At 40.7% G+C, this 26,007-nt stretch overlaps 2 protein-coding genes across 2 annotated transcripts in view; one reads left to right on the forward strand and one right to left on the reverse strand.

Annotated features, from left to right (window-relative positions):
• The window catches only part of RIDA (reactive intermediate imine deaminase A homolog), an 8,840-nt gene extending 6,178 nt beyond the window's left edge, over nucleotides 1-2,662 (reverse strand). Inside the window, exon 1 of the mRNA XM_021386250.1 lies at nucleotides 2,513-2,662. Within this exon, the coding sequence (XP_021241925.1) occupies nucleotides 2,513-2,577 (65 nt within the window). The 5' untranslated portion in view covers nucleotides 2,578-2,662. The remainder of the gene's footprint in view (nucleotides 1-2,512) is intronic.
• Nucleotides 2,701-24,985, forward strand: POP1 (POP1 homolog, ribonuclease P/MRP subunit). The gene is made up of 15 exons (XM_021386249.1): nucleotides 2,701-2,961; nucleotides 5,234-5,401; nucleotides 6,242-6,417; nucleotides 8,718-8,966; nucleotides 9,942-10,029; nucleotides 10,234-10,409; nucleotides 10,927-11,177; nucleotides 11,312-11,405; nucleotides 12,200-12,311; nucleotides 12,881-13,000; nucleotides 18,731-18,846; nucleotides 20,139-20,330; nucleotides 21,219-21,373; nucleotides 22,070-22,408; nucleotides 23,172-24,985. Exons 1-15 carry the CDS (start codon nucleotides 2,826-2,828, stop codon nucleotides 23,833-23,835), a joined length of 3,036 nt encoding a protein of 1,011 aa, XP_021241924.1. The 5' UTR covers nucleotides 2,701-2,825; the 3' UTR covers nucleotides 23,836-24,985.

Here is a 26,007-nt window from a genome sequence, read left to right on the forward strand (position 1 = left end):
GAAGAAATGTTAGAAGATATGAACAGCCTTCGTCATGCTGTGCTCCAGAATCGAGCCGCAATAGACTTTCTTTTACTTGCTCAAGGGCATGGCTGTAAAGAGTTTGATGGAATGTGTTGTTTTAATCTTTCTGATCATAGCGAATCAATTCAAAAACAAATTCATTGGTTGCTTAATCACACTCGATCCATTACTAAGGATCATAATCCTATTGATGATTGGTTGCGTTCTGTGTTTCCAGGTCTTACTCCTTGGATATATGATATTATTAAGGAAGGTTTCAAATGGATCTTAATCATTATTCTACTTGTGATAGTTGCTAGAATATTGTATAGTTGTCTGCTGCGTGCTACCGTGCCAAAAGCTGCACTTGTTGTGACTGACAACAAGGATTCGGACATCATTCGTGATTGGCTACAAGATCAAGGGGGGCACAATCCTAAGGATTGTTTTGCCTTACAACCCTAAAAGAAAAAGGGGGGAATTGTTGAGAAACAGCTTGCTCAGCAGCACGTAGTTACTGATTTACTAATGATTTATGATGTAATGATGTAATCCCTAGATACGTGGAATGTGGTGTTTCCAGTGTGTTCTAGTATATTTCAGCATATCCATAGTATTCTGTATCCATAGTGTTGTAGTTAACAACATATCCCATATATGGAGATTACTCGAGCAACGATTTGTTAGCGTGTGCGTTGCATAGAGCTTGTATCCCTGGACCCTGTATCCCTGGAAGCATATATGCTATATAAGATGGTGTGTTGTCACAATAAAGTAGAAGCCGTGAACTCATATTGAGTGTAGAGCTTCCCGCGCTGTGGGGGGTGACCCTGTGGGAAACTTGGGGAGTTTCCCAACAGTCTAGCATGCCATACTTTGAGGCATAGGGATGCATAGGGAGCAACAAGTTATTAGCTCTTTGAGCTCTCTGGAAAAACAAGGTTGTCTTATATGGCTTATCATAAAGCAAATGACAACAAAATATTTATCCTAGTGGAGCTCTGGAAAATCCCAAATCATGAGTAACTGTGGGAATGGTAGAGGGAGGAGCACAATGAAGCCTTCCACTGTCAGAGCAGCATTTTCAGCAGTCTTAAGCCTTCTCTGCTCCTCAACTTTCTTCTCCTTGTACAGTTACCATGCAATCCTCCATTTGCTGACGCATTTAACAACTCACCAACTAAAGAATGTACTTACACTGCAGCCAAAGGCATGAGCGAAGTTCACAGAGACTCCAAGCACAAAAAACATGCTCACACTTTAACTGCAGATGTATCCTACAAGGGTCAATTGTGCGTCTCAGCTAGTCCTTATGATTCCAGCAAAGTGTGTGCCACACATCATTCAGGTTTCAGTACGCCCAAGTGCAAAGCTATATGGACATTATGACCTTGGCAAAAACAACACCATCCCTTTCAGACAGATGGCATCAAGAAATGTGGTCTTTAATGACAAGAAGTGGGAAAAGTTAATCAGATTTTCTTTACATAAAGGGTTATTAATACAAGTACAGCATCTCTGTCGTGTGTTTTTAAGAGTTGTATGAACAGATGTATACACACACACATATATATATAAAGTTACCAGAAATTGGGGGAGTTTAGTGAAGGAAGTGCAAAATATGGTACAAATAACACACTGAAGGGCTGTAGCGGAACCAGGACCACAGCACTTATATCCTTATTCTTCCCTCCATGTTAAGCCCTCACTGCTGCGTTCCCACGTTCAGAACTGAGATGGAGCAGTTACTTCTTGCACAATTTTTTGTCCAGTTGGCTTTGAAAAGTGTACTGGAACATGATTAACTAAGTCAGTGGTAAACTGTACACTTAGTGATGTTAGCCCTGCCAATTCAGTAACAGGCTGCACAATAAACAGTATTTCATCAAGAACTACCAATAAGCACTGGACACGGGATTGTAGTTAATCTACAGCAGAAAGCTACATTAAAGGCTAAGCCAGTTGGTGCACGATGTGGCTGAAGAACCCTTGCTTTCCACACCTCAGATGTTCTCCTACCCACAAGCAATGCCAAGCCCCTGGCTGCAACCCACCAGCAGTTGGCTGTTGACAGAAGGTACCCTTAAGGTGATGGAACTTCCTCTGCTTCTACCGTTCACAGGAATTATATATAACGGAGAAACACAAAGAACACAGGGTTTGAAGTTCAGAAAGTTTAGTTTTAAAGTAACAAGGACAAAAATGCTTCCAGAAGGCTCTAAAATGCCACAGATGGAAAAGTTAAAACCTGAGGAGCCTGCAGTTGTAACGGGAAAACAAAGCCAAAACCCATAATTAAGAGTTCCTAGAAAGCACTCTGGTGACCACCCCTCAGTGCTTACACAGAAACCTATTACTCCTCTCAAATAGACAGCAACCAACGCAAAACTTTTCCCAGTTACCCCGTGTGACGGGCACCGCCAAAGCGAGCAGCCCGGGGCTGCCTAGCAGGCACCCCTCAGGCAGGGCCACCAAACCTCCCAGCAGACCTCTCCTGCCCAAGCCATACCTGTAGGCACCCAGCGGTAAAGGTGCTTTAGTAGTGCTGATAATTTTCCTTACTACAGACGCCATGACTGCACTCACCCCCAAAACACCACCCCTCCACCCCTCAGCGCCCTGCTAAATACCACCTCCTCCCGCCCGCCCCCCGGCCCCGAGCGGTGCGCGCGCAGCCACCCGCGGGGCATTCTGGGAAATGTAGTCCTGCTGGAGCGGTTGCACGGTGCGCATGCGCGCTGCGGGCGTTCGGGAGGCCGCGTGTAGCGCTAGGTGGGGGGGGCTGCGCCCTTAGCTTCTGTGAGCTCCCTAGCCCAGCCGAGATGTCCGCGGCGAGGGAGAAGAAGCGGGCTAGGAAGATGAGGAACCAGCCGGCCAGCGTCACGCTCCCTGCCGAGCCGGGGTCCTTCCCCGGTGGCGGCGGCGGCAGCGGCAGCAGCAGGGCCTGCTCGGCCCCAGGTACGGCCTCCCCTCCCGTCCCCTCCCCGCTGCCCCGCTCCTGAGCCCGGTGCCCCGAGGTGCAACACCGTTAAAGGAACACAGCCAGGTTAAAATGAGTTTTCTACCATTCTTTATAGCAGGGAACTGCAAGCATTATATGATTTTTGCTTTCTGCTCCTGAGCGTGAAACTCTGCCTTCATGCTTGCTTGAAGCAGCAGCGGGAGGGCCTTTGCTTTTTGAAGTTCGTTTGATTTGAGGCTCTGGGCTGAGTGTCTGTTCCTCACACATTGGTGTGGCACCATTTCTAGGGCAGCGTGGCAGACTTGTTTTAGAAGCTCATCAACATGAAAACTGTTTTTTTTTTTGTCTCCTGCCCCAACTCCCCATGACACATAGAATGCATGATGCTCCCTGATTTGTATGGCCCTGTCTTCCTGCTAGTACTTGCTAGGTTGGAGGAAGTGGCTTTATGGGCTCTCTTTAGTCCAACTATCCGGCATAGAATCATAGAATGGTTTGGGTTGGAAGGGACCTTTCCAACGCCCTGCTATAGCAGGGACACCTCCCTCTAGACCATGCTGCTCAAAGCCCCACCCAGCCTGGCCTTGAATGCTTCCAGGGAGAGGGCAACCTGTTCCAGTGCCTCATCACCCTCACAGTAAAGAAGTTCTTCCTAATATCTAGTCTAAATCTGCCCTCTTCCTGTTTAAAACCATTTCCCCTCGTTCTTTTGCTACCTGCCCATATAAGAAGTCCCTCCCCAGCTTTCCTGGAGGCTCTCTTCAGGTACTGGAAGGCCACTATAAGGTCTCCTTGGAGCCTTCTCTTCTCCAGGCTGAAGAGTCCCAGCTCTCTCAGCCTGTCCCCATAGGGGAGGTGCTCCAGCCCTCTGATCATCTTCATGGCCCTCCTCTGGACCCGCTCAGCAGCTCCATGTCCTCCTTGTGTTGGCGCCCCCAGAACTGAACGCAGTACTCAGGTGGGAGTCTCAAGAGAGCAGAGTAGAGGGACAGAATCACCTCCCTTGACCTGGTGGTCACTGTTCTCTTGATGCAGACCCGGATACGATTGGCCTTCTGGGCTGCAAGTGCACATTGCTGGCTCATGTTGAATCTTTCATCTGTCGACCCTCCCAAATCGTTCTCCTGGGGGCTGCTCTCAAGCTGTTTTCTGCCTAACCTGTGTCTGTGCTTGGGATTGCCCTGACCCAGGCGCAGGACCTTGCACTTGGCCTTGTTGAACTTCATGAGGTTGGCATGGGCCCTCCTCTCAAGTCTGTCCAGGTCCCTCTGGATGGCATCCCTTCCCTCTAGCGTGTCGGCTGCACCACTCAGCTTAGTGTCAGCTGAAAACTTGCTGAGGGTGCACTCGATCCCACTGTCCATGTCACCTACAAAGATGTGAACTAACATCGGTCCCAGCACCGATCCCTCAGGAACATCACTTGTCACCAGTCTCCACTTGGACATTGAGTCATTGACTGCAACTCTCTGAGTGTGACCATCCAGCCAATTTCTTATCCAGCAAGTGGTCCATCCATCAAATCAATTTTTTTCCTATTTGGCGACCAGGCTGTCATGCAGGACAGTGTCAAGCACTGAACTGCCCAACAACTTGATATCAAGTTGCATCTGGAATCCTAACCTAGATTTTATTGCATACGTTGACTAAAAGCTCATCTTTCAATATGGACTTGAGGGCTCTGTTGAAGTTAGGTGCTTTTCACTCTTGGAAAGTATCTCTGAACTTCAGGAGGTTAGTTTAGATTTTTGTTATTGAATTTTGATTTAGATGCCTGTACCAGGAAAGTATGTACTGTAACTTACTGCACCAACATACATGTGCCATGCTTACTTTATTTGTCACTGTAACAAAAGTACATGTGTGTGACTTACGTAAGTTAGAAGGACAAAAATAGCTATGCTTATGGGCAAAAAAAATAAGGGAAAGAGGGAAAAGTTTTGCCCTGCATAGACAACAGTAAGAGTCATTGCTGATGGCAATAGCATAGGCTGATTTTGATCAGGTATTTCCCTGTGGGCTTGATGGAATATGGGAGTTAAAATCTGGATTGGGTTCCATTTTCAAAATGTGAAAAAGCTCATTAATCTGCTGCTGGCTTGCAGCCTTTTTGTGTTTTTTTTTTTTTCCAATGAAAAATAACTTTTTTTCAGCTACATGTGTTAAATATAGTCAGAAGTATGTGCAATGTATTAAAAACATGTTTAGAATCCATTACCCAGATTACTTTGTATTTCTGTTATTTGTGTTCATTTCTAAACCCTTCAGGAGATGTTCGTTCTGAGCAGCAGTATCAACAGCAGAAATTTTTGCATCAGTCACCTGGGCCTCCCTACAGGAAAGACCAAAACAGAGGAGACTCAAGAGGCAGAGGAAGAGGAGGATGGCAAGGAGAACATCAGAGTTCTTCTGAGGAAATGCCTAGATACATAACAGGTTTGTATGTACGATAAAAGGTCATAGTTTCCAGGGCAACTTGTAGTCATTGCTTGTTATTTGTCTTTGATTTTGTGCAATAGCAAAAATCAGAACTGATGTTGTGGTCAGCACGTTGGTTTAGTCTTCTGTTTTTCTTGATTTTCTCCAAAATACATAAAGTTTGTGTACTAGAATGAATTACCAGCAGTTGCTCAGTGAGTCTTTTCAGACTTCTGAGTTGAAAAATGGCACTGCTTAGAATGAGGGGTATGCATTTGAGTTTCAGTTTACTAGTAAAATGAATGCTGACAGCCATCTGTTCTTAATGTAGTGAGTGAAACTGTCTGTGCTCATGTTGTGAGTTAAAGGAACTTCTAACAGAACGTTTGTTTAGGAAAGCAAAGAAACAAATTAGTTTTTCAAATTATGGTAGTGCTATGATAATGAATACACTTCCGAAAGTATTAAACAAAATCAACCTCTGACTTCTTTATTTGATCATTTTAAAACAGTATATAATATGATCATTGCTTCCTGTTTTTTCCATGATTAAGTTTTTCCATCTGTCTGAATAATACATGAAAACATTGCTAGCCTTGTAAAGAAGTACTTCATGCAAATAGAACTTGTTGGCTATACCTCAGCTTTCAGTATTTGCCTAAATATATCGGTGAGCTTCAGGATATCTGAAGGATAGAAATTACTTCTGTAATAGACAGTAGAGGATATTTTTGTTTTATCTCAAGAAGTCATTAGTGTACTAGAAATACTCTGCTGGAGTTCAGTAATTTATGTACGTTGTCCCTTTTCTTGATTTTTGCCTTTTGCCGTGCTCTGATGGAGTTCTTTTTATTCCAGTGTCTACCTTTGCTCAAGCTCGTGCTGCTGAGATCAAAGCCATGTTGAAAGCAGTTACGCAGAAGTCTTCCAACTCTCTGGTCTTCCAGACTCTGCCTAGGCACATGCGAAGGCGAGCTATGAGTCACAATATTAAGCGCCTACCCAGGCGGCTGCAAGAGGTTGCCAGAAAAGAGGTATAAGTGCACGTTATAGTATTTGATGAGCTATGTAGTGGACGTAGCTGTTGTACAGTGTTCAGCTGTACGCTTATTACAGCTTGTCTGCAAAGCATCCCTATGCACAGAGGCTCACAAACTTGGGCTGACATTTGTGTGCATAACCTACGTTGTAGATGGTGGTTCAAGCAGATCTCAAAGTAGTTGTCAGTAACCTCTTGGCTTTGTGATTATTGTACGTCTTGAAAAGGTACCGGAGTAGTGATCATAAAACCCCTTCCTGCAGGAGCATTTGTTTGGGTAGTGTATCAAGGTCTCGAGTGAGCTAGGAGTCCTCAGTAACACCTGCCTAGTTTGCAGCCCACCACTGCTTTGAGCTGTGCACAGTGGAGTAGTTGACGGGCTGCATGCAGCTTAAGACCATTCCTGATCAGTCTTGAAACTTATTTTGGAATAGTGTCTTCACATTAGTCAGAATGCTCCTATGTATTTACTTATTCCTTATCCGCTATGGCATTTCTGTGTGTTTAAAAAAAAATGGTTCAGTGGGTTTTCTTTACGAGATGATCTGTCTGACATTTGGCATTGATCACTTTACTTTCTCTGCACACTTCTCAAAGTTGATCACATGAGTTTGCTTGGTAAGTTTTCTCTTTATTAAGGTTGATTCACTGACATATTTCTTGCATTCTTTTTCCCTTCTTGCTTTACCTTTTTAAAGTTCTCTGAGACCTTACCCCTTCTTCCTCAAGTTCCTAAAGATTCGTGATTCAGAAATTGTGTCAAGTACTTCTGCACGTGTTCCTGAGGGTGTGCTTTACTGAATCTTCATAACCTGCATTTCTGCTTTTATTGCTCCAGTTGGCATTCTTTTTGCTTTGTTAGTCATGATGATACGTAGCGTCTTCTGGAGGAGGAAGGCAGCATGGTCTGTTTTGTGTAGTTATACACTGTCCTTGTTAAATAATTCAGATTTCTTTCATGTTCGTATTTGATTCTTTTGTGTCCTGCTTTTTTTAACTCCTTTCACATGATAGCATTTCTAACTTCTGTGTACGTGCTCACATTTATATGTCCTTGCTTTTACTTTTGTACGATTCTTAGATTTTTTGGGGTGCTATAGCATTCTCTGCTGCAGCTGTATTTCTTCAACGGTGTTATCTCTCCTAGGATCTCTTGGTGAAGTTTGTGTTCTTACATAGGGTGTTTTATTTTGTGCTTTCTTAAAGCTTTTGTGTTTCCTGAGCTGTTTCCTTTTTTATAGGTTGTGCCCATTAGTTTTCAGTGTTTGAAGTCTGTTTCCTCAACATTGACTGTTCTGGTTCTGTTGTACTTTTTTCCTTTTCTTAGATCCTTGAACATGCTCATGTTGATCCAAAAATTTATCTGGGCTATCTCTTACCTCTTCACAAGCTTGAAGACAAATACATTTTGTGTCTACAGTACCACACTGCTTTTTTGCTAATTGCCTTTCTGTACACTCATGTACCATTTACCTGGTGGCTTACATTGCCTGCTCTGTAGTGGAATGATTATTCTGATTGTGACTTGAAACTTTTGAAATTATTTTGTCCACGTCCGTCTTCACATCATGATTTGTTTCCATGTTTACTCTGCTCACAGCAGTGATCTAACATTCTCATTCTTGTGCTGTTAATCCTTATAACCAGTGGCCTACTGTCAACCATTTCTTGGTGAGCCCACAAAAGACATCCTAAGAAGTAGGGTTTTTTTTCTGCCACTTCTTAAAAAGACAAGTCAAACGTTGAGAGACAAGCCTTCCTCTTCAGCCATGCTTCAGCCATTCACCCCTAGTAATTCTATTCTTGACTAGGTCTTTTATCAGGGAGTTTATCTGACATCACTGTGTTGGCTTCTACTCTCTGTAGTGATTATAAGTATCCTTAGGTCCTACTTGCCAGTCTTAGAGTCCATGCTACTTCTGTATGAGCTCACATCTCCAGGTTTTCCTGATGCTGTGTTCATTTGCTCATAAGGACATACTGATGTTGAGCAAAAGCTTTACACAGAAAAGCAGCAGTTCTTACTGTGCACTGGTAAGTTTCTAAATGTTTGGGAACTCTGGTTTATGGGTTCAAGTTAAACTTTGGTGCAGTTATGTGGATGGGACTTGCATATACTCTTTCCATCTGTTTGTTATCCTCAGTCTGAATTGTAAAATTGTGGAGAACTAACGTCGAAATAAAGCATAGCTTAAATTATGCTAATACTTCCTATATCCTTATATATGCTAACTCTTCTTCAACGGAAGCTTTTCCTTTTGAGATTTTCTTCAATGTCCTCTCTTTTGAAAACAGGCTGAGAAAGCTGTACATCAGAAAAAAGAGCAGTCAAAGACTAAATGCCGCAAAGCTAGAAGACGCCACGTAAATTTGGTAGCAGAGTTTAATCGCAGGCAAAGAAAGAATATTTGGCTGGAAACACATATTTGGCACGCAAAGAGATTTCATATGGTAAAGAAATGGGGATACTGTTTAGGAAACAGCCCCACAGAGAAGTGCTACAGGGCTTGTTACCGAGCCATGACAAATCACTGCCTTCTTCAGGTATCACATTTGCATTTTTTTTGTTCTTTTGCCAAGGTGAAGTAATCAACTGTTCAATTCTAATGAATGCTTCTGTCTCTTTGAAGTGATGTTGTTTCAGCTGTTAATAACTGCTAGCTATGAAAGCAGGTTGAGGGAGGTGATCCTGCCCTTCTACTCTGTGCTGGTGAGACCTCACCTGGAGTACTGCATTCACATGTGGACCTGTTAGAGGGCATCCAGAGAATGGCCACAAAAATGTTCTAAGGGATGGAACACTCTCCCTGTTAGGACAGGCTGAGAGAGCTGGGGCTGTTCAGCCTAGAGAAGGGTCCGGGTAGACCTGGTAGCAGCCTTTCAGTATCTGAAGGGGGGCTGTAAGAAAGAAGGAGACAGACTCTTTAACAGGGTCTGTTGTGACAGGACAAGGGGAAATGGTTTCAAACTAAAAGAGGGGAGATTTAGATTGGGCATAAGTGAAAAGTTTCTTTACAGTAAGGGTAGGTAAGCACTGGAACAGGTTGCCCAGAGGTGGTGGATGTCCCATCCCTGGATACATTCAAGGTCAGGCTGGATGGGGCTCTGAGTAACCTGATCTAGCTGTAGGTGTCTCTGTTCACTGCAGGGGAGTTGGACTAGATGACCTTTAAGGGTCCCTTCCAACTCAAAGAATTCTATGATAAATGAGTAATTTCATAAGCGTTACGAAAGTTGGACAGTATCAGAGAGAACAAGATGAGGCTATAGAAGAGTCTTATGTATTAAAAAGGTATCTATAGCTGAAATATTTCATCTTCAGCCATAGGAGCTAAGCTGTCCTACAGCAAACAGCAGTATTTAATAAAATAATAATAATAATAATGTTTTATTTTTTACTCAAGCAGTTAATTTTCATTTAACTAAAATTTAAGTGTAAATTATGAAGCTCTATGTTAACCTTTCCTTGTGAGCTTCACTTTCAAGAGTTCTCACTTTTCCACTGTCCTGTTGTTTCAGGATTTATCATATTATTGTTGTCTGGAGTTGATCGGTAAAGAGAATGAGCTTCTGAAGCAACTTGCTCGAATATGTAGTGTTGACACAGGTAAAATTTAACTAGTTTGAAATAAAATGAAGATCTTGAATAGACTAAAGCAGACACGTCCAACCTGCAGGTTGCATGTGGACCAGGACAGCTTGTACTGTGGCCCACCCCCTGCCGCTGTGCCATCATGGCAGTGGCTCTTAAATATTTTTTTTTCATAAACAAGTAGTTACTTTGTTTTTCAATAACCATTGTCTTTGTCAGGATTAACATTTGGAGAGGTGAGTTGTCTGTCTGGAAGATTCCAAGGTTCCTTGAATCTTTACCGAGCAGATCGCTATCCTGAGGACATGCTTGGTCCTGTTACATTTATTTGGAAACCGAGGTGTGGATCTGAAAACAGACAGTTATGGATCTGGATGCATCCAGCCCTCAAACAGGTATTCTGTTTTTCAGAGTTGAACTCAAATTTCTTCATGCATTGTCTATTTCCTACGCTGCAGATACCTTCTGAAATGTTTCCACTCTAACTATATTTCTGTCTGCATCTTGTTCTTATAAAAATTGTACAGAATGTGCATGGAACTGAGGTATCTTGTGTGAGCTTGTTAAAAATTTTCTACTACCACTTTTTTGGGAATTTGTTCACAATATGTCGGTGAGTGTTTTGCTTCCTTCCCACTACCACCCACAACATGCTGTTTGGTCCCTATCACCATAGGTAGTCATAATCTGAATTTAAAGTGCAAGTGCACTTTTTTTTTTTAATCCCGTTAATTTGAGTGACAGTGAATTCCTAGCAACAGTGTTACTTTCAGTACTGACAGTGCTCTCCATTGACTTGCACAGAATGAAGATCATTCCCTTAAATCCATATTGGAAGACAGAACCACTAGAATGTAATTCTTAAAACTGGACTGCTTATTCTCCTAATCCAAACTTTTCCCTTTTCTTTAGGACATACTGAATGAGTTGAAAGCAATTTTCCAGTGTTCAGAGCCTGAGGAGGTCTGTATTCCTGAGCCAGTTACGACATTAAATCAAGAGGAAAAACAGATGGATGTTGTTCAGAGCCTTGGCAAAAGAAGAAAGATGGAGGACAAAGAAGGAGGTAAAGCTGTGCCAGTGAAGAAAATAATTGGTGATGGCACTAGAGATCCATTCCAGTCCTACTCCTGGGTCTCACAAACAACTGGCATTGTGATCAGGTTTGTTCATAGTAGAGTCAGAAACCGTGACCCTTAACCCATTAATGTAGCTGCGTTATAGCTTAACAGAACACTGGGAAAAAAACTGTGTGCTGTACTATTGTATGCTCACCTGAAACTTCCCTCTCTTTCAGTGATCAAACCATGGAGATTCTGAGATATCGACTGATTGGCCCATTATCACACTGTGTCCTTACAGAGACCTTGAAAGCTGCTTCTATCCAAACAGTAAGGAAGATGGCCTGTTGGATATTACTGTTATTTTTATAAGGGTTCTAGAGTGTGCAGACTTCTTGCTAGAAAGAATCATTAGGCATATTTATTGTAAAGGTTAACCTATGTATTTCTGCTCTGTTAGCTTCTCCATATTGAGCCTCTTGACTAATGCTGACCTCAAGAAGAGTTCATATCTGGTTTTCTGGTGAGATTAGAGAGAAAATGGAAGCTATGGTGCTACTGAGAAGGCTCTGAAAGTTTTTTTTCTGTAGGGATGTATTGTGTTGAGAGCTCCAAAATAATTCATACTCTTTTTGACAAACCATAGATTATATTTCTCATTCAGCAAGCTGGAGGCCCCTATAGGGCAAGACATAAAAGGTATAGAAAATGTTTGTGTTTTAAATCAAATACATACTTTTTCCAGGATTTAGTATTTTGTCCACCTCTTAGCACATAGCATCATTGAAGTTTTAATGGGTTTGGGTTTTGTTTTTTTTTTTTTGTGCGTCTCTTGCAGCAAACTTGAGGAGGCCACAAAATCTCTGGTTTTCAATAAGAAGTCATTGACTACAGAGTTAGGAAGAATTGTGGATTGCTTTGTTTACTTTTAGAACACAAACTGAATATGCTTATTAGAGAGTACTGTAAAGTGAAATATAGGAATAAGCTTCATCAGGAAAAAATGGTTTTGGTTTGAAACTTGAAGGAAGCAACCATAGTGATTAAGGCGAACAGACTGAATTCATACTGATTAGAAGTTACTGAATTACTACTTGACTTAATTAGATGATGTTGTTTTCCAGGAGATGGTGGATTCAGAGTCAAAACTGAATAACTGGTGGGTGGAAAACTGCAAGGACTCCGAAAAAGTATCTCTTCATCATCGTCAAACTGCTATCTTTGAGCTATTAGAAGGTATTTGGCAATAGGGGAGCAAGGGAAAACTCTTAAATTCTAGTGGTCAAAACTGGCTTGCTACCGGTTGGCTTCGTTTTGGTAAGGCATAGTTTGAGTTTGATCAAGAGAATGATGCTGTTGAGCATGTACTTAGGTAATTACTGTGGCACGTCAAAGATTTGAGAAACATTACTTTTCATTTTTCTAATGGTACTTCAGTCCTTTACAAAGGCCAAGCTCTTAACAGATATGTTCCATTTTGTTTCTTGTCTTCATAAATGCTTCATTTCTAGCACCGAAACAGGTAAGGAACTGACTGTGGTAAACCTCAAACTAGATTCAAGCCATCCAGTCTGAGGCAGATAAGCAGAGATGAGGTAAAACTTGCAAAGATGTTTTTTGATTTCCTTTTACAAAGCATTGGTGAATTTTCCAAACGTGCTAAATTGAGCACTCTGAATTGCTACTCTGCACCACTTGTAGTGATGTCACCATTCCTGCAGGCAAAAAAGTGCAGAATAACAGTGCAGAAAAAAATAGATTTTATTGGTGGTTTCATGGCTATGTTCATTTGTATATTTTTAAAGGGATAAGTTCGCCATCAGAAATGCCACCAGGTACAATATTGGGCCTCACTGTTGGAGATCCTCGAGTAAATCTGCCAAAAAAGAAGACAAAAGCCATGCCAGATCCAGAAAAATACCAAGGTAAAATGCCTTGCTTACATTGTGCATGCATGGAACTGCCAGTCATGAAATTCAGTTTCTCTCTACATTTCTGTTTTCATTTACTGTCCTTTTCCAATGATTTTTTTTTCTTGTTGTTTTTCTCTAGCAGCAGATTTCAGAAGTTTCCTCCTTTCTACTTACCTTGTCGTAACAGAAACAGGCTTAAAATTGCACAGGTTGCATATGTTTTAGAACAGCAGTTGTGAGGGAGGGACATGCACCATAGCTGGTCTTGTGCTCAGTGGAAGCCTCTGTTTGACCATACAGATGATCCAGGTTCGAATCCTGGCAAGGCCAACCAGGTGCTAAAAGCTACTCAGTAACTTTCTCTTTGGTACTTAGTCTTCCAGGTGCTGCTTTTCTCTCCAAAAACAGTTTTAGAGTTTAGTTTATAGTCTTTGAAAGTTGCAATTTCACAGCAGGAATTAAAAAACCTGTTGCAAGATTAGCAGCATTTTAGATTGCTGGGAGGTGTGTCAGTGACTTTGTAGACTTTCATTTCAATGCAAAATACAAGAACAGTTGGATTTGAACTTCCTTGAAGAATATGCAAGAGCAGATAACATGGACTTTGTGTACAGTGCACTGTAAGCATTTACTTTTAGGTTGATTGCACACAGGCTGCCTAACCTAGATGAGAAACAGAATAGCCAGCCAGCTAGCAAACAAGATAAGTGAAGTTTCTCTGGTGATACGTTTCCAAGATACTAGAATAATACAGCCTTATCTTTTGTTTAAACCAAGTTGAACGCTGATTTCTGTTATCATCGTACCAACTCTTCCTATTCTGACTTTCTTACATCTTCCTATTCCAACCTCTGTATGTGGAACAGCTTTTGTCCTGTTTCTTATAATTTCTGCTCAGTTACTTTGTCATCACTTATGTTCATGTTGGAAATGTTGCTGCACATGTGACCTCTGCTTTGGTTCCTTCCTGCTGAGGAGTAAGGTGAGCTATATAGCACTTGTTTACAGAGACTGCTTTGAACCGGTAAAGGAGTTAGCAACCAGAAAAGTAATTTGTCACCGTTCATTCTGTGTGTCATCTCCGTGAAAATATGTTCAAGAAGGCGAGATGAGCCATAGGCTTCTAAGCATTGGAAGTGTCATGCAGTAGTTTTTCTCTTGCTGGCAAAGATGGTCCTCCCTTGGGAAGGAGGGCTGTGATAGAGAGGTAATGATGTATGACAGGGAGTCAAGGGGAAGAAGGTACTTATGCCTTTTTTTCTTTGACTGGCTAGAAATGGCCATCTCCAAGTCTTTCTGCTTGGGGTTATCCTTCAACTTGCAAGAAATCTTGTAAACCACATAGTCAGAAAAGTTAAGCTAGTTTTGCTTTCTGGTTCCTTTCTGAGTGGGTGTTTTTTTTTTTTTTTTTTTTGTTTTTTTTTTTTCATCATAAACTTAATACTGTATCTGCCCTTTCTGACCTTTCTTCAGATGAGGGAGGAAGTCCTTGATCAGCGAGCAAGAAAATATAAACTGCACACAATGCCTTCTAATTTAGGTTTTACTAAAGGACTTGATATCGCACAAATACAGCACTGCCAGATCAGTTAAAAGCAGGCAGAAGAGTGAAGGAAGACAGATAATACAGCTTCCTTCTAACAGAAAAGAAAAAAGACATCGTGGTAAGAGAGTAGAAAAGAATAGTCCTCCTACAAGAACCAGTAACGAGGTAATTTCCCACCTGAGTGACTTCCTAATACTGTGTGGGAAGACTTAGAGGATTATTCACAATCTCCTGTGTACCTATTACATTATATGATGGGGAAATCTTACGGCATGGTAATTCATCTCTCCTATCTTAGAACCTCAGAACTGAGGTGTAACTGCTGCTCTTCTCTCTGCCTCATTAATATTCCTAGGTGTTAGCTGAAGAGAGAGGCTATTACTAGTCTCCAAAGCCTGTTGTTCCTATCTTAATTTTGTAATTGACTGTGTGACAGCTACTACCAGTGCCATATCTTGCCTTAATAGGCTTGTTTCTTCAAGTAGTTGAGAGAAGTTACATTTTTTCCAGTACTTCTAGAAAATCAGTCCATATTGGATTAGTAAACTCAGATATTTATGCAGGTTTCTAGTCTGGGGAAAGCTTTCAATTGCATTTGATTCCTGCTTTTTTTAAAGAAAAATTGCATCAGTACTAATAAAAGGAAGCCTAGGCATAATCAGTTATTGTGCAAAATGCATACAGAAGGCAGATTAGATACAAAATCTAATCAGTTCCTTCTATGCAAGCATTATGATTTCTTCCCACTATATTCTATTTCAGGACAAGGAATTATGTGCAGCTTAGTTTGTGATCTTATTAGGGCTTGTGGTCTTATTGCACTTTTCACTGCCTCTATAAATCATCTGTATTTATTATTTTTTTCCTGTCAACCTACGTGATTGCCTGGCAGTTCTGCAGGAGCTCAAAAATCGATTAAATAAATGGAGGAGAAATATTGAAGGTCATTCAGTGCAAAAAGATCACCTTTAGGTGAAGAATGTAAGCCACAAAAGCCTTGAATGACAACACTGCACACTGATCTTAGTGTTTCACTGTTCCATAGAACCCTGTTATTGTCCATGCTTGATATCAGATTACTGGAATATCCGGCAAGAATTTCATCAAAAGCAGTATATTACCATAGATGATTCTAGTTCATTTTAGCATTTTTACCAGCATTTTCCATCCAGTTCTGTCCTGGTTCCATTGGTTCTTTTGCCCAACTACATACCCAGGAAAGAGACTCTTGTTCAAATTTATGAAGGGCAACTTGTTTAACCAAAAAAAAAAAAAGAGGAATTTAATATTGGAAATTGTATATATTAGTACAGCAACAGTACTACCAGTGTTTCCACAGTAACACCCACAAAGAAAGTTAGGCTTCTCTTCTAGATAGTTGATCCCCTGATGGAGGATGAGGTCTGTAATTCCACTGAGGTGGTTTTAATTTGCTCCTTTCATAAGAGCAAATCATTTTATGAGCCTTAGAATTACATAAACTTTCCAAGTCTTGGTTTTAATGTAACCTTACTTAGTTGTGGTATCATGGTGAGATGATCTTTATGTGAGTAATGTTACTTGTTGTTCATCCTTGCTCTGTGCAATGTTTTTCCCCTTTTTTTTGCTTCCTGGACATTCAAATACTGTTGGTATTAATATTATTAATTTTGAAATGGCACTGCTTATCTCAGCAGGTTCCATATTTTTTTTTAATCCCTCTTGTTTTTTAATGTTATATAGAAGCTAATTGCTTTTCTTAACATAAGTTTACTATCTGAAGATGCATTGCTTGTCAAATGTGCAGATGGTTTAGGTAAGTTACAGCCATCTTTGCCCATGGGTTGTCGTATGTGAAATATACGAAGTGATATGCATCTATCTATTTCATCCCCCCCTCATTTTTTTCTAAACATTGCAAGATATGCCTGTGTACTTTCTCCCCCTGTGGATGACATGTTAACAAATCAAGGGGAATTTCGGTCTTTCCCACTTGCTCATACTCCGGAATGCATATGCCTGAGTTCGTGGTATGTTAAGGACACGTGCTAATGGGATTTAAACACAGAACTGTCCTCATTTCTTTAGGGTACAGGATAGAGAGTTTATGAGTAAATCACTTTTCACTGCCTTTACACCAGGTTTATGCCTTCTGGAAGTCAAGCCTTTGAGTAAGTGGTCAGTGCTTACCTAACTGCAAATTAGCATTAGTCTTCTTTTAAAGTACTTTTCTGATGTTTTGGTTTGCTGCTACTGTCTTAGCATGGTTTGCTGCTCAACATGGGGGTATGCTGGAATCTCTAAACAGTCAGTGAATGAAATGCAGAGGAGAATGCATCGTGAAAGACAGGTGAGCTGAGGTTCCTTCTGGAAACACAGAGCCAGAGTCTTTGCCAGTAAACACCTTCTGGCATAAGTTTGCGTCTGGGCTTTTGCATTGGCTCTCCTGGTACCATCTACATACGTGCTCTGAAACTACTCCCCGGTGGTGCTTATGTTTCTGCTTCTACTACTGCTGCTCCTCACAGAGGGATGGAAAGAATTCAAATAGAAGCACTCTTAGTCTTAGGCCTGTCTTCTAAGATTGCTGAGGTAATCTTAGAACAACAGTTTGAAACAGAATGAAACCTTCCTTTCTTTCCCTGTGTTTCCTGAGCACTGACCATTGGCATCAGTAGAAGTAGGTAATATGATGGTTTTTGCTGATTTTTGTGTGCTTAGTAAATACGCACAGTAGTTTGTGTGCTTAGTGTTTCCTGTGCTAGCTGTAGCATCTTATTTGTGGCATCATTAGGAACTTACTCATCAGTAGGTTTATTTCCCCAGCATTCTTTGAATGTGAACTGAAGAAAATGAAGGGGGAACAGTTTGAATTGCAGTATGTTTTGTAGAGAGGTAAAATTCTCCAGGTTGAATGGGGATGAAGGAAAAACAACGTATGAAGTTAGAGATTTTAGGGTAGTGAGGAGAACGCTGGGTGGGCTGTGGGAATGGAAAGAGACAGGCATTAAAGGGCTCTTTAAAGTGAAAAAAAAATACTCATGCTCTGCAATATCGGAATTCTAAGGAATGTATGTTCTTTAAGCAAGAATGCTTAGCAAGTGTCATTTTAATAGCACTATCAAACTCAGGAATGCTGCTACATTTAATGTTTCTGAGGATTTTTCAACGCTTAGAACATAGACGATGTTAAATCATTTGTAATGTAGTTATTGCAGTTATGTTTGGCAGTACCTATCCTATTGTTAGGACAACGTAATAATCCGTATCTTCTGTACTGAAAGTCTTTGCCCACGCTAACTGGAAAAATTACCTGAATTTTGTCTTTCAAAAGATCAAGTTATTTAAAAACAAGCAAGAAATATTGTGTTCCTTTAATATGTAAGACTGGTTAGATGACAGTTGAGCAGCAGTCCCTGTATGTTTTAATCACAGAAAAATTAACAGCTTCATTGTGGTTTTTTTATTTGTAAAGTTTATTTTACTTAAAATACGGATTGGTATGCATTACATGCTTTATACGGAATGCTGAATGCTTTTAATCCATAGAGTACGAAAGGTAGGTATGCATTTTCTGTATTTTGCTTGGACTGGGGAGTTGAAGCAGTATTAGTTTTAATACCCCATTGATGAGTTTTAAAGCTAGAGGTCTTACTTATCTTCAGTAAGCACGCCACTGTTGGACTGTGCAGACGTATGCAATACGTGGTCTTCCTTGTAGTGCAGAGCCTGAACAGATCCAGAGAGTGGGAAGTTAGTGCTAAATAAGCATCGCATGGTAGTCATACCCATAGAAAATGTTTCCTGTACGTACATTTTTAAAAGGTCATCTTTATTTCTCCAGTAAGTTTGCTTAGGTGGACTTGTTCCAGGCTTCGGAGTGTTGCTCTTTATGATTTTTACCAAAGCTGGTGAACTTCAAACTTTTCCTGACAGGTCAAAGTCCGGAATATTAAAAATGGCATTAAAACTCGTATTGCCAAAGGTGATGTCATGTTTACTAAGAAATACCTGTTTGTGTGAGAATGCCAGGTTAAGCTTTCTAAAAGTAACAGATTTGTTTCATGTTTTGTATTTGGAGAAACATGTTAAGGTAAGACATTCCAGGCACTCTAATGATTGCATTTTTAATAGTCTGCTTTCTTAGTTATTTGCTCGTACCCATGATAGTGGTTTTGAAAATGTGAGTGTTGTTTGAAGGTTCTCTTCTTTTGTAGATAATGATAAAGTTAGGCAGCTGTGCCTGGAGGGTGTACCCGTTGAGTGTGCTCACAGCTTTATCTGGGACCAGGACATCTGTAAGAACGTCACTGAAAATAAAATCTCAGAGCAGGTAACTGATGAGGTGGATTGCCATGGAGAAAATGGCTAATGGTCCACATAGTGAGAATTCTGAAACTCGTATAAATGCAAGAGCAGAGGTTTCCTAATGTAGTATTAGCATGTAGCTGAGTTGAAGTGCCTGTTCTGTAGCCTTTATGTGATATTTTTGTATAGCAGTGATTAATGATCCAGTTAAATGAAAGCTTTACTGGATTGTTCACTAGACTAAGTAATTGTGGTTTTATTTATCTGAGAGATTTGAAATTGGGTTTTCCTACATCACTTTGACTCATGTAGCGCATAAAATGGCGCAGAGATGCTCTGTCTACTCCTCAGTCATAGCCAAGTGGGTTCTCCTGTCAAGAAAAAAATGAGACAAAATAGATCCCTCCGGTTTTGAACTGAAGCACACTGTTGTGGTCATTCTAGGCATCTGTGATTTGTAGACAGTTTTAAGCGTACTTACACAGATTTGAAGCTTCATATTTACTTTGGCAATGGAGGGACAAGCCACAAATGTACTGGCAAAAAGGTGATTTAGCCACCAGAGATGATAGACTTCTAACACCATTGTAATCAAAGAGAAAATGTTTGTGTGGCAGAAACATCTCTCTAAATATTCTCCTGATGCAAATTAATTTTGTGCACTTTCAAACTGTCTCACATAGTGCAAAAAAGCAGAATGCTTCCACAATATTACAGTAACACGTAACAGTCTGCATGTGTTCTTCATGTTGTGAAATGTACAGTTTCGCTTACAAAACAGCTGGTGCAGAAGAGACATGCACAGTTGCAGCACGGTGTTCTGTTTTTTGTGTTTTTTTTGTAAATGTATTTTTAATGCAGTAGGATGAAATACAAGTGATGACTGACAAAGCCTCGGTACCAGCATGCTGTATGTGAAACTGATTCATGATGAAATGCTCTTTTCGTCTCTCTGGATATAGTTTAGATTTTCCCAATGAATTGACAGACTGTCTGAAAGCACGTGCTCAGTCTAGTCTTGTGCACAAGTCTATAAATACCAAGTTGGAATACTTGCTTTTTTTCCTCATCTGTGCTGTACGCCTTTGCACTTGAGTTTCAGCACCTTCCCTCCATCAAGGAATATGGAAGTTAAAAGAGGTGGGGGGGGAGGGTACTTGAGTACTTTCTCTAAAGGTTGTTTTTCACGCCTCGAATGTGTAGAGCGTTACTAATTTTTTTTTTTCTAATTATAAGTTTATCTCATGTCTGTATCTTGGAAGGGTATGTGGAAGAGGGGAAAAGTTTACTAACTTATGGGAAAATTCTCCTCCTTAGGAATTAAACAAAATGAGAGCCCAGTTACTGGTACCTGGATCTCAGCTTGATTTGGGTCCTTGTGAATCTAAAATTCCTATACTGTTGGTGCAACAGCCAGGAAAAATGGCTGGAGAAGATCGACCAGGATGGGGGAGTGGCTGGGATATCTATCTCCCAAAGGGCTGGGGCATGGCTTTCTGGATTCCTTTTGTAAGTAACATTCATTAAAAATGGCAAGTAAATACAAAAAATGATACCATTTGGACTGAAATACCATTTTTAGCATACTTCATGTTGTGTAATCAAACCATCACAGGATCAAAATCCCACCATAAAGAGGGCGTATGAACTGGCTGATGACAGAGTCTTGGTCTTAAAATCTTGAAAATAAATAAACAATAGCTTTCCATATCTTCTTTTGGATATAACTGTGCCCATATGGCAGTTTGAAGCAGGAAATGAGAGTGGGGGTAAGAAGAGAAAGCTAATGTTATAGCTGTTTGATTTTGTGTTTCTAAGAGCATATGTCTCTAACGAGAAATCATTTGGTGCCAGTTGCTAATCTGCTTCCAGCTTGGCTATCTCTGCCATTCTGTCAGCAATCTGGTTGCCTCTGATTTGGAGGGGGAGCTTGAAATATGGTTTAAGCCAGTCTGTCTTTACCTCTGGCACTTTTAGGGGAATCATACTTCAAATGTGTAGATAGTTGTTCTAATGCCTTTTCGCTCTTAACTTTGCACTTCTGAATACAGAGAAGAAATAACTGCAATGTTACCTATTGTCTAGTTCAAATTAATTAGACAGTGACTATCGAGTTAATACCATGTTTCTGGAATGTACAAGATCAGAACCTGTGAAATTCTGTTCATTTTTGTTGATTATTTTTCAGAATGAAATTCAAAGAGAACAAGCAATATTTTTGTTGAGGTTATCATTTAGAACTGTGAAAACCGTACTTAAGTTGATGTTTTGGAAGCTGAAATTACAGACTTTCCATTTTCTAAGGCAGTGGCTTCAACAGCATTAATGTTTTATTTCAGTTCGGAAGCAGGAATCAATACAAACATTGCTATTTGGGGGTTTTGATTTTTATAATAGATATATCGAGGTGTACGAGTTGGTGGCTTGCAAGAAGCTTCAAAGCATTCTGAATATCAAAGAACACCTCATACTCCAAATGATTTCCCTGATTGCCCGGCAGGAATGCAGTTTGCCAAAGAACTGGAAAGCAGTCTTCTTGACAAATTCAAACGGTAATATTAACTTTTATTGACTACAAGAATGGAAGAAAAAGCAAACAATGGTGCTTAAGATAGACCCTTTGTTATCTGTTGTATTGTTCAGTTAGACTTGGACTTCAGGAAGGTGTTTCACTATTGTTTTTAAAGTATTATATAAATAAATGTATTCAAGCTGTACGTAATAGAAAAGCTTTGATAATCAGGTTGCATAAATTAACTAAAACCTTCTATTTTCAGAGAGAAGCTTAGTTACAAGGCTGAGTAAAAAATAAAGTTATTTCAGGCAAGCTTCTCAGCTAATTTGAGAGAAGAAGGCAGAAGTTTGCCTTTGTTTTCATTACAATCAATGCAATACCGTGCTTATGGGGCAGCTGGAAGTGTCTTCTGGACAAACTGGTGTCAGTTCCCCTTCCAACTAAGACAAGGAGGAGAATTTCAGAGGAAATGGTGATGGTGTCGATAGTATCCAGCATCACGGAAAGGATATAGAGGGCAGAAATATATCAGTGTTGTCTAGAAGTATAACTTGAAAATTACTGGTGAGGTTACTGAATGCACAGTTAACTTTCTGTTGTAAATGCTTGTTTACAAAAGTAGAAAACATTAGTAGAACAGCGTGGCAAAGTAGGCAATTAGCCTTTCTAAGTGCCAATTTGAATTAAGAACACTGGATATAAATATTTTTTACGTACTTGATTTATTATTTAGACATCCACCTGCAAAAAGGGCAAATTATGTCAAACTGGGCACTCTGTCCCCTTTCATCTGTCCTTGGGGGCAGCTGGTGAAGAACTGGGAAGGAAGAATGAAAGCTACAGGAGAATTAGCGCGTCCTTCTTCCCCACATGCTGAGCACTGTGCAACTGAAGGACGTGGCTTTTGTGACCCCAAACCAGAAGTGGTGAAAGAAGCTTCCCCTGAGACTGGTGAGGTAGAGGAGACCATGGAAATAAGCTCTGAAGATGCCATAAAGGCAGAGGGTGATACAGGCACCCAAGATTTTGGTGAGAGAGGTGAAACTATGAGAAGCGACTTCATTGTTCTCAGGTATGTCAAAATGGTACAAGCATGTGAGGTGTTATTTCTTTATTAGGAATAACTGAATTGAGAAAAGGAATGGCTCAGCCTTGACTATTCATATAACAGATTTAATCCAAATACAGTGAGGAGGAAATTAAGTAATTTTGCTGTTGAGTGGAAGTCCTACTTTCCTCAAACAAACAACGTGAGTAGATGAAGTAAGAAATTATCTTAAATATGACAGGCTTGAATTTAGCACCTTCTTGGAGTTGATGTGATCTGTCTGCTTCTAGGTGGGTAGAGCTTTGAGGCTCATATTTGTGCTTTAGAACTTGCAGTGTATATCAGCACACGTTCTCTTTTCTAATGCATTGTCTCAGATGGTCTGCAAAGAAGATAGAATCTCCTGTATTCCATTATAACATATGTGGGTGCCAGTAGTGTTGGGAAAGTGCCTGAATGCAGATCTTTTATTTTGATCTAGTTACCAGGGGAAGAAAACGTTGGCAGTTCAGAACTGAATTGTGTCACTGAAGGTTTTGAAGCTTTTGTGATCAAAACAAGCTTTAACAAGCTGAGTGAAATTCATGTCTTCAGGACAAGTAGCCTCCTAACACGTGAATTTCACTCACCCTTGTTTTTCTTGTGCTGAGTTACAGACATCAGCTTGAATGGTTACAGAAAGCCACAGGACTTCCTTAATTGTGCTCTTTCAAATAGGTGACTTTCTGGATTTCTGTTGTACTGCTTATAACTGTCTTTTCTGTTTATTTTTAAAACTTCTTAATAGGAGTGAGAAACTACTAATGCAATTATCAGCCTGGTGCTATCCCACTTCTGGAAAAGATCGGCGACCCCGCCTTGTTTCTCAGCTTGGAGGAAAGGAAATGACTGAAGATGCCCTTTTGCCAATCTTGATGAGCCATCCCAGGGCTCTGGTATGGGTCAACTTGTCTCTCTTGAGGAAGGGGAACCCTGAGTTACATGCCATGATTTGCATTCCGACAGAAGATGACTTACTTCATTTAAGCAAGGACAGACTCTTCTGTGGTCCTCAAGAACCCAAGCATCGTGACATATTCAAACACAAGGTACAGAAGCTAAAAGAGAATAAGAAGAAGAAGAAAGAGGAAGATAATGTGAAGGCTCAAGAAAACGACCCTACCAGTGTTCCAGAGAAAGAAACAACTGAGGAGCGTAAGGACCTCATTCTAGGTCTTTGGTCAGGCACTCTCCCAGATATTACTTCCCATTGCTCCAGAACTCTCTTGGGTTATGTAACTCGAGGGGATTTTTCACTGGCTACAGGCTGTGGAGAAGCACTGGGTTTTGTTAGCTTGACGGGGTTGCTTTATATGTTACACAGCCAGCCAGCGGATAAAAAAGGGATCGTTTTGTTGAGAACTCCAGCATCTTTACAGTACAGATTTGCAAGGCTTAGTATTGAGGTTTAAATATCATTGAAATGCAGTAGAATGTGGAAAATACCAAAGTATGTGTTATGTCTTCTATGGCCTTTTTGCTAGGCCTCTAATGTGAGGAAGTGATTCTGAGCCTTGAGGAATATGAAACAATTGAAAAGCTTTGTAGCGTTGTTAATGAAAATAACTGATACGTAAATCTTGTATTACTTCTGATGTCCACATTGTGGAGGATTTCTGACAGTACCATACATGTTACCATGATATTCTGAATCTCTAAGAAGCCTATTTTTCATCTCAGCGCAGGGGTTGCTATAACGGTTGTTAAACACAAAATTACAAATTTTCCTTTTAGAAATTTTTTGATCAGATGGCTGATAAATAGTAGCTTTCCAGATCACTGTTGATATGTAAACGTGCCCTCTGGGCTTGTATGTACAGCAAGTGGCTTTACCTATTCCTGGAGTCTGAGTATGTATGCCTAAAGTGGAATAGAACTAAGCAGACAATTCTAGCACAGACAGCGGGTAAGGTATGTTGGTGGAAAAGCTCTGTTTAAATGAAATGCAAATATATCATAGTCCAGCTGTATAATCTTAAAATTATAGCAACTGAAGCTCTTAAATTGGAAAGCGTATCAATTTCTCTCTATTCTGAGAGAGGAAACTGTCTTTTTGAAAGATAAGAAGCTTCTCAAATGTAAATTACTCTTGGTGGGTCAGCATACATTTTCTGTTATAAGTGGGAATATTTTGATTCCATGTAACATGATTTTATTTTTGTATGGAATGTGGTGGGACCAAGGGTTTCTTCATTTCGCTATAGGGTTTATGAACGTTGAAGCAGTCATGTAACCTATAAAATGGATGAGTGTGGGGAGAAAGGTATTTTATTTGGTTGGGGAAGGGTGGTAACTTGGCTTTGTTGCTCGTTGGGCTTTTCTTTTTTGTTCTTTTGTTAACGGTAGCCTTAAACTTCTAGCCTGTCTTGAGTTAAGCAGCTTAAAAATAAGTTTACAGTAATGCATTGTAGTTTAGTATGAGCATGATACAAATATTTACCAGTTGGTAACACTAACCTAAAATGATACGACAAATAAAAATGTAATCTGTTCTCGATTCAGGAATCTAACGATTCAGCTTGATTCATTGAAGTAATAAACTAAATATGGATCAGTAGACAATTTTGTCTTCCTAAATATCAGTCTGTAACTTAATTCCCACAACCACAGTTTTGTCTGAAAAAGCCTTGGGTGAATAAATGAATGTTTTGTGGAGTTCTTTTGCTGCAGGGAGGATTTAGAGTTCCTTAACTTCATTATTATTAATATCTAGGGCCATTGCTGGATTAAATATGACACGCACATGGGGAAGGGAGGGAAACAAATGCAGATATGGGAAGATGTAAGCGTCGATCCAGTTCACTTCCATTTGAACTCATTTCTTGAGGATTTTCCTGTTAATTTTTCCTGGCCAGGAGCCATAAATCCACTTGCTGAGTTTGCGAGCAGCGGGTGGATGGGCGTGGTGCGCGTTCCCAGACACACCGACCGCGCTCATGGCATCGCGCATCGCGCGGGGCCTGCTGGCTGAGGAAAGACCACAGCCTCCAGCACAGCTCGGGGTACAGCTCCGTGAGAAACTCTGCGTGACCACTCACTATCTCAGTGTGCCTGATGAGGTGATCGTGACGGAAACACAGCGAGGAGCTGCCCGGCGTCGCTTTGCTTTGCAAGGCTCCTGCGGGCCGGTAGATGGCCCCAGAGGAAAAGGCTTGGTGCCGTGCGGGTCCGGCCTTCACATGCTCGCCATGTGACTGCGAGCTCCGCAGCATGTAGGTATGTGGAAATAAAGAACCCCTTAAACATTACGGTCTGGCTGCTCTGATCAAGTTCTCTCATGGTAATAATCCTGGATTTAATGAACCTTTTGAATTGTGAGCTCAATTGAAATATTTCTAGGATCAGAGTTTCCAGGGCTGTGCTTGGTGGGAAGAAGGGAGGGGAGGTGATACTTATACGGCCATTCCCCCCCTGCCTCCCCATCTTCAGATACACATTTTCTTGCCTCCCTAGACCTCGACTCTATGTGAGGGGAAAAAAAAAAAAGAGGAGAAGCCCCCGACCTAAGCTATCATTTTTGTTTCTTTTCTGCTTGTCGTTCTTTTGTTCACTGAATCTCTCCCAGGTTTTCTTTTTTTTTTTTT

The sequence above is a fragment of the Numida meleagris genome, chromosome 2 (genome assembly GCF_002078875.1).
Source record: "Numida meleagris isolate 19003 breed g44 Domestic line chromosome 2, NumMel1.0, whole genome shotgun sequence".
In the NCBI taxonomy this organism is placed as follows: Eukaryota; Metazoa; Chordata; class Aves; order Galliformes; family Numididae; genus Numida; species Numida meleagris.